Genomic DNA, 12,383 nt, shown 5'->3' on the forward strand with positions numbered 1-12,383 from the left:
TGGTGAAAATGGCTGTTTTTACCTGTTGGCACGTTAGAAAATAATCTATTACTTGAAAAACTTTTTTTTTTAAATATAAAAAATATTTTTTGGCTACTACAAGGTGGGTAGTTATCATATACCAAATATCATCATAATCAAAAATAGTGGTGCACTATTTTTTTTTTTTTGTTGAATTAAAATGGAATACCCATAAGAAAATATACAGGATCAACAACATAAAACCAACCCTGTAATGAAATTGCTACCCAGTAATATTTATGAAAGACTCTCGCACTACTAGCGTGACTAGAGAATGTATATGTTACTACTGATTGTTGCTGCTGTTTGTCTTGTGGTTACATGTCATGGTAGCATATGTTTTGTTGCAGTGCAGTTATGTTTGTGACTGTACAAGACTACACTTCATTTACATTCATACATATCATCATTATTCAGAGGATGAAGTAATACCTTACAATGGAAGCTTCTGTTTAGAAACTAAACAGAAAAAAGATAGAGTTGTATGTCTTATTCAATACAGGAGAGGAGAGCTGTAGTTGAGGTCTATATTTGTTCTGGATCATTTGAAAAATCACGTCAATTATTTGTAGAAAAACTTCCAAATGCCTGTATCCCAGCAAAGAGTAGCATACATGATTTAGTTAAAAAATGGCATACAACAGGTTTGGTTTCAAATACAAAATGAAATAGGCAACCTTCTGTTAGGACTCCACAGGCCAGAAAGGAGAATTATGCCAGTTCAAAAAAATCACTACGCAAGTTATCCCAACAATCTGGTGTTAAATACACATCTTGTTGTAAAATTCTTCATGAATTAAAACTGAAACTATAACACATTACCACTGAAGGAGACAGACAACAAGCTGTCAGCAAAGGTTGATGGCCTCCACATTCCCCAGAGTTGTCCACTTGTGATTTTTCCTTTGGGGCTACTTAAAGGAGAGAGTTTATGAATCTAATCCCAACAATATTGATGAACTGAAGGTGAACATTTAATGAGATACCAATGCAATTGACAACAACGTTTAGCATCAGACGACTCTCAATATGATAAGTCAAGCGTAAAAGTGCTTCGATGCCCAGGGTGATCATTTTGAACATGTTTCGTAACAATAAGGTAAATAAGTGCAACATTTAAATTACATTGTATGTTTTTCTTATTTAATTTATTCGTACCATTCATAAAATTTCATTCCAACATGACCTACCGATTCTGCAGCGGCTATATTACAGGTTCGGTTTTATGTTGCTCACCCTGTATCATGTATATGTATGTATGTAAATATATATATATTGTTTTTTCTTCATGCATACAGCATTTAATTATACATGTAAACACCAGTATAAACCAGTAATAGGGTTCTTAATTACATGTAATATTAAAATTACATTAATGGAGTTGTTTATACTGTTCATTGTAATTAATTTGCATGTTTAATTATCGTATTATAATTAAACTCCTATACTCTTTTAATTCATATTCTAAACATATAACTGTAATTGAAAAAAAACTAGCAACAAGACTTGCTGATAACAGAGAGAACAGTGTTACTAGTCACTGAAGAGTCACAAGTGACTGAAAATGTTTTGAAGCAAATTGTTATAAATATATTATAGAAACAGATTACCTCTTCAAAATTCCTAATAATGAAACAATTTAACGTACAATATTATACCATATAAAACAAAATATAAAAAATAATAAAGACAAAAACAACTTAAATGATAAATTTCAAAACTTAAAAAAATAAAATTAATAATGTTGTAATAGTTGAAGCAGATAGAGTAAATGTTCCCATTTGTATTTATAAAAATCAATATAATTGAAAAATCAACTTATTTATAAATCAAACAATTTTAAAAAGTAAATAATGATCCAACAAATAAACTCATTGCAAAACTCATTAAAACAATTAATTGTAATGAATTAATAAAAAAAATATATATTAACAGCAATCCTTCACCATCTAAATTGACAATTTCAATTGAAGTTAATTCATTAAGAAAATGATCTTATTAAATTACTTATAAATTATATTAATACACCTTTTATCAGATTTCCTAAAAAAACATTATAAAACTTACTTTTTTTGGTTTCAATATTATTTTTAATACTGTAATGGATTAAGTAGTATTTTATCGGAAATATTTTTAAAAATATGAAGGGTATTAAACATACTAAGACATTGTTTGAAACATGTTTATTATTTTTAAATATATATAATATAATAATAATTATTATTTTAAACATATTAAGACTTTAAACACATTCATAACAAAATTATGGATCAGATATATTTAGATGGCATTTTAGTCATTTTCAGTAAACAAATAAATGTAAAACATATAATAATATTTCATAAACTCAATGATTCATCAAAATATAAAACATACAGTTAAAATTGAACAAAATAACATTATGGATTTCCTTAAATATAGAAAGAGGTAAGTTAAAGTTAGGAATTTATAGAAAACCAATATTACCTATAACAACTATTAACAATATTTCCATACATCTATTCATCAAAAAATTGCTATATTAAAACACTTTGATGAACAGAGCATTTAAAATGTATAAGTGATTATACTATATCAAATAACAAATTTATATATATAAATTAAATTTCACTATAAAATACATTCTCCTCTTTCAAATAATAATAACAAAAATTTTCTACCCATTACATACAATAACTCATTTAATTTTTTGTTTATTATTGATAATAGTTCTTATAGTGCTATAATGCTCAATTACAAATTCTTAAACTTATTCGTAAATAAATTTTTTGTTAATAAATCACTATGAGAAAAGTTTATTAATAAATTAGGTAATTTTTTTTTTTTTGTTTGATCTATTTAAATGTTAATATTTTTCTTCATGTTTTTTGTCTCTGATTTGTTTTGGATTGAGTTGAATTTCTGAAAATTGTATTGCTTTCTATTGTCTTTATTTACATTAATAGTATCTCCTAAATTTTCTACAAATTCTGTTAGAAATTTTTATTTGTTTGTTGGCGATTTAATAATTACTCTATGACAAACAAATAAGCATTTTTTCATTTTCATTTTTTTTTGGCTTTGCAACAATTCTTGAAAACTACCACAGGTACAGTTCTGAAATTTCATTTAGTCAGTTTTTCAGATCAAAAATGTACTGTAAAATATACTAAATTTGCCTCTTAATTGGGTACCATTAATTTCATATATGTCATTTCACTCTAAGCTGAATGAATTTAGGGTGAAATATTTCTCTGTTGTAACTTATAATCAAAATGTTTCTGGTTATGTTTTTAAGAGCTTTTTTCTTAAATTAATTTCACAAATCAGCTCCCAACATGATGTCGTTAAGTTTTGAATAATGTATTTATATTTGCATAAATATCCCAACTGTAAGTTACTTTTTTTTTTACGTATAACATAATAATGGTTAAAGTGGATAAAGTAAGTATATTATTTAAGGCTCTTGGAATATATGACTGATTTTGGTATATATATGATGAAAGTAATAAAAATACATGTATCTCTTGATTTAATCTCATAAAAAAGTAAAGCATTTTTTATACTATCATTGATTATTTTTCTGTTAATATAGGCCGTGTTTACTTATTTTTTTATATAGAGTGACTTTCTTCTTCTATGTTGAATAGTCTTTGCTTGCTCCCTCAAATGAATGTTAAAAGTCTTAAATAAAAACCGACTTAAAATTTATAAGTTTCCTTGACATAAATATAGAAAGTGATGATAAGTTAAAGTTAGGAACCCAAATTTTTATAAAAATAATCATATATATTTAAATTATTTTATGCTTCATATTACATATAATACAAATGAATAAAAAATTAAATTGTTATTACTGTCTTTTTTGAAAGAAATGTCTTTTGAAATTGTATAGTCCGGTATTTAGAAAGTGAGTTGTAAAAATGTTACATGAATCCATTTCATATTGTTCATGTGTAAATAAAGAACAATACCTATATTTGAGGATTGATGTTGTTAAATTGGTAATTACCACAATTTTGCATTAATATTGTCTTCATTAAGCACTTACCCAAACATTACAAAATTTATGTAAAATTAAATTTGTAAGTAATTATAAAAGTGAGTTTTTTATAATTTCTTTATATTTTAAATTGAAAAATAATTTTGCTGAGAGACAAACAATGCAAAATGATGATAGCCTTTTAAAATATATATATTTAATTTATCGTTGTGGAAGTGGTTCATTCACTAATTTCATCCCTGACAGATTTTATATTCATCAGAGTTGGAAATTCTCATTCTCTTGAGTTGAGTGGTAAGACAGTTGTGACAAGTATTAAGATACTTGTAACAAAGATACAAGATAAGGTAACAAAGATTTTTCTTGGCTTGTCTGTAAGTTGCTCCATTTTTTTATCCATATTGTCTTGAAATTTTTTTTTTTTCTCTTAACTATTTCTTGTTAATTTTTTTTTATGCTTTACTTTGAGGATAACCTTTGTTGATGAAATCTTGTTGTACTTTGATGGAATCTCCTTTGCCATATTATCTGAACCATGTTTTGTGATTTCAATATAAAAATTGATTTTTTGTAATGTGAATTTTTTTTACATTCATCTTTCAAATCTACAAATTATAACAAATATATTGTTTGGTGACAGATGTCATCCAGGAGATCTAGATTTGAATCTAAATCAGACTAGGCATTTTGCATATACTAAAAATATTTTATATCACATTCCTCTCTACAGTCCATGAGATTACATGACAAATTAATCAAAAATAAAGAAAAAGTTCATTGTTGACCATTCATGCTGTATATATACATATTATGTTAAAATATATTTATTAATTTAGTAAAATAAATTCTTTTTCTTTATAATTTACTAATTAATTTAGAAGCATTAATAAAATCCAGCTTATCCCACCAAAGTACAGAATTAATAAAAGCTCATACCTTATCTTATTATTTTTTCTCTCTTTTTTACATATCAGTAGTGGTTTTGAGGAAATTCCTCATCATCAGTTGATTAAAATTATAATTAAAAACCATTAAAAAACATTAAAAGATTAAAATATTTTTTTATTATTATTAAACTGCGATAGATAGCAGCACTTTTGTTAATATTAAGTAAAATTTATGTTACAGCAATTTATATATGGCACGGTGCCATGTGCGATTACACGGCTCAGGCATGCGATGCTCATGGGGTGGGCTTGTGTGACAGGTATTCAGTGCACTTTCTGGTTGAGTTGGTGTGTTATTTGTTTGTTGGGAGTGTTATTTTGTTGAGTGAGTTTATTCTGTCATGTGTGGGTACCTGCACTCCCTGATGGTATGCCCAAAGGTAATTCCAGGGAGCTTTGACAAGGGGGGTTGATTTAGTCGGTAGGAATTTGACACTTCTGACGATACGGGTCTCAGGATGTCTTATGCAAGTTTCCACCTTCTCCTACATAAATGTCTGCATCACTCTTCTCCGGCAGAGGGTAGGAGAAAAAAGTAAAATTTATATTATGTTAGTGCAGTGCTGTATTTATTGGCTGGCCATAAACATGTTTAATAATTAAAAAAAATTTAATCTTTTTAATTTGTAATTGATTTTTAATTATAATTTTAATCAACTGATTGTGAGGAATTCCCTTAAAAGTGTTGATATATAAAAAAAAGTAAAAGAGATAAAAATAATAAGATAAGAGCTCCTATTAATTCTGTACTTTGTTGGGTTAGCTGAATTTTTTTTATACTCTTGAATATATGTATGTTAATTGTTGTTACTTACTAACAGTTGATTGATAACATTGAAGTATACCTGTAATAAGAGTTAAATTAATACCTAAATATCCCTTGATTTATTTAATGATTTTATTTCATTTTTTTCAGTAATGTGTGACAGACAGGATATTCATCATATGCTGTATGAATATTTTCCTAATGCGGTATCATGCTTTCGTTTATTAAATGGGACTCATCAGTTTGGTTGTTCATGTAAGTGTAAGTTATGGAAAAAAAATTTCCAACCACCAATTGGTTATTTTGTAAATGTTATTTAACTTTTAAAAATTAATGCACGTATACCTTGTGATTTGAGGTTAAACATTTCTCCTAGACAGCAATGTCTGTTCAAGTTAAGTAACTTTCTCAGTGGGTAGAAAATAATCGCCTTGAAAATATACATCTGGTGTTCATTTTGTCATCTGTGTATTTCTTTCTTGTTATTGTTAAGTGTTTTCAATTAAATAGGTTAGTGATTATTTTTTTATTTTTATATCTAAATAATATGACACATTTATTGTGGATTTTGAATGCAATTGTTATTTGTTAATCAGATGAATATTTTTAGTATAATTTTTGTTTGTATTATGTGTTATTGTAGTTAGAATTTTTTTTTTATTAAGATAAACTAATTTATTGAGAAAGTACAAAGAATAAAATGTAATTTACATCTTCTTCTAAACTTATATCTTGGAAAAAGACTACACTTATTACATTATTTTTAGGCATTTAAAAAACTTATTTTTTTATTTTTTTGTAATAATAATCCTATTATGATTAGCCAATAAGTTTCAACAGTTCTCAGTAATCCAAAGGAAACTATCTTCAAACTTTGTTAACTTAAGCCCATATGGAAAAATCTAGAAGCATAACTATAGTTTACATCTTAGGATTTTTAACTTTAAAACTTGGAATAAAGTGGTGAATGAACTGTGTTCCTATGTTTACCATTGCATAATTTATTTTCTAATCAAAGTAATTAGTTAAATATGATTACTCTATCTTCAAATGCATTTGGGAAAGTTAAGGAAAGATGAATCTGAAGAATATATTTCCAGAATTTTATAAACACCTTTCTGTAGATTGGTAAATAAATACAAGTTTCATTATATTTTTCTACTATACTAAACAAAAAAAAAAATTGTCAGGAATAACAAGTTGTAATACTGTATATTAAAAAAAATGATTTTAGTTGTTAAATATTCTGATTTTGGGCACTGAATTTTTTTCCCATGAAATTTGGGTACTTGTGTATTAACGCCACCGCAGCTACAGCTTTATTTAAAAACAAAGTAGTCAATTGGATTTCGGTGGAAAATGGGCCGATATAGAGTTTAACATAGATTCAAAACAGTCTCTTTATTAATTTTAATAAATGGTTAATATTTATTTATTTTATAAATATAATTTAACCAACCTTAACCTACACTCGCTTCGCTCGCTAACCTCGACTAATTAACAGGAGTGTTTTGATTATTTAAATAATAAATAATTGCAATAATTACTGAATTTATTAAATAAATACTCAAAAAATTACAGTGTTAATTAGTCAAGGTTAGCGAGCGAAGCTAGCGTAGGTTAAGTTTGGTTAAATTATATTTATAAAATAAATAAATATAAATAACCATTTATTAAAATTAATAAAGAGACTGTTCATTTTCCATTGAAATCCAATTGACTACTTTGCTTTTAAATAAAGCTGTAGCTGCGGTGGCATTAATACGTAAGTACCAAAATTTGTGAACATCATGATTGTATAAATTTTAGCTTATTCCTACTGTAAACACCAGTATTTGATAAACTTGTAATAATAATAATGTAAGGATAAAACTATTTACAAATTATATATCCTATCATAAATCTCAGTATCTAAAATAAGTAGTATAAAATAATTATGAAAGTAAAGCAAATTTCAAATGTAATAAATTAGCAATTCTTTTTATGAGGCTTTAAATCATTTTTAAAGCCTCATTTTTTTTAATCTACTTATTAATAAATTTATAGTACGTATTAATCAAAGTTTTGTTTCATTTTCTTTATCTATATTACTTAATTACATAAGATAAGGTCAAATGGTTTTTAAAATATTATAAGCTGAAGATAATGAAATAATGTGATTTGAAACTGTATATAACCAGTTATATGTATAAAAATACTTTAAAAATGTATATCAACAATCATTTCTTAATCTGCATAAGATTTCACTTTTTAATTTGAAAAAATCTAATATGGATACCATATGACTTCCTTATATGCCTATTAAATTACATATACACATTTTTTGCTGCAGTTCACTTAAATTTATTTCATTTGAAAGCGAGATACGATCCTCCAATTCTTTAATAAAATGGACAGTTACAAAATTGCTGAAATATTAGTTTTTACTAACATTAAATATTTATACAGTTATTAATCCAACACACGAAGTATTAGGATAAAGTAAAAGTTCGTTTATTACTCGTATTACTAGGTCAGTATTATTCGTATCTTCGTGAAACAAAAGTTTCCGATTTCTGGTGTGTCGTATAAATAAAAGTTAATAATAATTAAACTATTCTGTTTAGTAAAACTCTGCATACTGGTTTCAAATGTTAATTTCAACCATACGGTGTAAAATATTCAGTTTTTATTATTGGATTATTTGGTGAATAATCACAAATGAAAAAGAAACAATCATACAGGAAAAATAAAGATAACATGAAGCAATGTGTTTTTAAAAAAATGACTAGAAGATGAATAAGAGGAAGAAAATGTTAAGAAGAAGGGAAGAATAAAAAATTAAGAGAAGATGATAAATATAAAGGGGAAGAAAACGTTGAGACCAAGGAAAGAGTAAAAAGATTAAGAGAGGATGATGAATAAGAGAAAATTTGAAAACTAGAGAACGCGTATACAGATTAAGATCAGAAGAATTATATAAAACCAAAGAGTGATTAAATGATTGGCAACAAAAAACAAATAAACACAATGAAGATCAACTCTGACTTAGAGAGGATATTGTCTGACATATCAGAGGAGTAATGAACAAAAAGTTAGGAATTTTTTTGCAAATTATTGAAGATCAGGCATTTATGCCTCAGTGTATATGTTGTTCTTGTGAGGATCTATTTTTCAGTCACTCAGTAGTTAACTATATTGTAGATAAAATTAAAGTAGAAAATCAAAAAATAATACGATTTTAAATTATAATTTTCAATTAATATTAAATAATCAGATTTTTCATCAAATCTATTACATATATCATATGTAGTAATGCCTATTAAATTACATTACACATTTTTGAAAGTACATAAAATTTTTATTTCACCAATAACTTCTGGTTTTTTGTTTTTTATTAATATTATTGAATATTTTTTATTTTATGTAAAAGTTTTAAGTCTCAATGAGGGCTTATTATTGCTGTTAACAAAAAGTCCAAAATCCAATTTTTTGGGAATTTGGGCTTTTTTGGACACTTTTGGTTCAGTCAAAAGGGGAGGTGCACAAGTAGGTGTTACAACAATCGGAAATCCAAAATTTCAACATCCTATGGCTAATCGTTTTTGAGTTATATGAGATATGTACATACATATGTATGTATGTACAAACGTCACGCCAAAACTAGTCAAAATGGATATTTCCATTGAAATCTGAAAACTGAAATTTTTCACAATAACAATGCTTCCTTTACTTCTTACAAGGAAGTAAAAATATAAATAAAAATAATTATTAAAACTGTGATTATAGTGACCTGTAATATATTAGCTATAAAAAAAATTGTCTAATATGAAACTGTTGATGTTTGCTGAGAGGGTTTAATATCTCTCTGTCTTTACTTTTATAAGCAAGATCTTTCCAACAAATAATAATGAATTTTATTCAGTAGATAAATCATAATCCTCTTGATGTGTTTTCAGATGTTAGCCATTTCCCACCATAATGTCGTGTCTTAGATGGATCTTTTGTAATACTGAGTGTTTTCATAAATGTTAAACCATAGATAATTATATGTAACTAAAATTGTTTCTAGTTCCAATTAAATTATGAGTAGAAGCAGTGATTCGCATGTCTGCTTATTTATTATAACACTTTGACAGTGTGTTTTGTTCCAATTCCAATTATTGTTCCATTTACAATTAATATTTCTTATTTCTACATTAAATGTATTTTTTATTTTATAAATTAAAATGAATGATAAATAAAAAGTAAAATATTTAATGTCTTTTTAGAAAAGTGTAACTATGAACTAACAATGGTAGTCGGTTCTTTGTCCAATAAATGAGAATGTCCAATTCAGTATTAATAATTATACTGATTTATACATTGTATATATATATATATATATATATATATATATATATGATATACATAAAAATATGGAATAATTGTAGAAAATAGCCATAAAATAACATACTCAATACATGTACAGCTCAATACAATAACATCGTCAGTCATAATTGAAATATTTAATTAAACTGCATATTAACAATTAAAAATAACTAATAATGCAAATTGGATATTAATTTATTATATGAGTGCTGCTATCTGTTGCAGTTTACATAAGCTGCTATCTGTTTTTTGTTCCCCTCAAATACTGTCATATAGTTTATCAAATTCAAATTATTTTGTATGTATATAATAATATTTTTCAATACGTTTGTTTAATTTTATGTCATCTGTATTAATTTCTGATATTTCTATATTTGTGTTAATATCAGAAATAGTGAGTTTATTGTTTATTACATGGTCTGGCATATTAGATAAACCTAATTTATTATTTTTGTAATTTCTATAATATTAAAAAAATCTCCTTTTAAGGATCTATCTGTTTCTGCTATATAAATACCATCACAATCATTACATTTAATTCTATAAATACCACTAGTATTATATTTAGTACTTTAGTGGTATTTTATATTACCACTAAATATCTATTGCTTAAATATTTAATTAAATACTTCAATCAAAACTGAGTATGTGGGATCCTGTGAATGTACTTTTATGATAGAAATTAAGGGTAAGATACGTCTTATCTCAATATTCTGTACAATATGAAAGTTGCCCCTCGCCAACTGTTGTGTCTAATGTACTAGTCTGTTGTGTTTGCATGTTATATACAAATAATAATTTCATATTATTATTATTATTATTATATATATATATATATATATATATATAACATTATCCCAAAGCAATGCTTGTAAAAGTATACATAGGAATTTGTAATCAATCAGTAAATTGGTAGGCAGTAAAAAAAATGTAAAATTAATTTAAATTGAGTTACAGGAAGTTCATTTGAAAATGGTATTTTTGAAATTGGATATAAAAAAATGATTATGACATGTTATAAATGAAATGATAAAATAATGCAATTGTAAGTTTATTTACAACTATGATTGATACTTTGAATATGGATTTTAATTTTTTTTAAATTCCATGACGCACTTTTTCTAACTTTTACCATGACTCTGGGAGTATGTCAGTTAAAATGAAATACAACTTGAAATATATTTTATTCTTATTTTTTGTCTTGTCATTTCTGTGCTATTGAATCTGCAATCAGAAATCACATATTTTCATCCTCTCTTTAGTGATTATAATCAACAGTTTTATTTACGTCATAAAGAGTAAATAAAACTCCTAGTAAAGTAATTTTATTTACTCCTTTATAAGATATGTTAACATTACTATTTGGTAAAAATTAGATAAAATGTTTGGTTTCTTCCTTGTACTATTTAACAAACTATCTAAATTTAATGAAATTTAAACTGAATTTTGAAATAAAATAGTCAAATCTTAAATAGAGTAGTTATGAAAAACTAAATATGTAGTTATAGTGGCATAAACTCTAGCAAGAGAGCCTTTTAGAACATATTACTGTTTCATTCATAAATCTTCTGATGTAAGTTATGCATGAAAAGATTTTAGCCAGAGAGGAAAGTGTAGCATCTAAGGAAATTTTATTTATCAGCTTGATTGCTTGCTGAGGATTTTACAGTAAAGATTTTATTTTTTTAATCATTATAACTAAGGAAAAGTTAAATACTTATTGATTTGTACAGTTGTATTTAATATTAAATGTATAAAAAACATTATTTATCAGCAAATTAGCATAAGTTTGATAATTGTTTTGTTCTTAACTGACTAGATTTTTAGTGGCTTTGCTTTGGTTGGTTTCAAGTTGTTGCCCAAATTAATCTTTTGTTTTTTATTATCATAATATTTTTAGTTGTATGGGATGAATGTTTAAATACATACATTAAAGTAAATTCAGTGTTATTTTTTAATGTTTTTTAATTAAATTTTTAATTCTACTCATAGCCGACACTTCAGGAAGTTTAGGAGTGATTCATGTAATTAATTCAGAGAATGATGTCAATTGGTTATCATCATCAGATGCTGTAGCTGGACCATATATGGCTGTTGTTTCTCCACAGATATTTTCCAGGTATATGTCTTTACTAAGGTTTATTGTATGTCAGGTTAATACTATAGAAACAACAAATTTTATATATATTTTAATGAAATTTTCTGAAGTCTTAGTGTCTTAAAAAAAAAGGTTAAAAATCAAAGTAGGAAACATATCATAAAATTATTTTCCTCCAAACTTGGTTTTGTTATACACACATGGAGGGAGGAGGAATAT

General features: G+C 25.6%; 1 protein-coding gene across 1 annotated transcript in view; it reads left to right on the top strand.

The window, feature by feature from the left end:
* Nct (Nicastrin) overlaps positions 1-12,383 on the top strand; it is a 60,769-nt gene that overhangs the window by 852 nt on the left and 47,534 nt on the right. Inside the window, exons 2-3 of the mRNA XM_075359925.1 lie at positions 5,867-5,971; positions 12,059-12,185. Of these exons, the coding sequence (XP_075216040.1) occupies positions 5,867-5,971; positions 12,059-12,185 (232 nt within the window). The remainder of the gene's footprint in view (positions 1-5,866; positions 5,972-12,058; positions 12,186-12,383) is intronic.

This window comes from Lycorma delicatula, chromosome 3 (genome assembly GCF_047948215.1).
Source record: "Lycorma delicatula isolate Av1 chromosome 3, ASM4794821v1, whole genome shotgun sequence".
Lineage (NCBI taxonomy): Eukaryota > Metazoa > Arthropoda > Insecta > Hemiptera > Fulgoridae > Lycorma > Lycorma delicatula.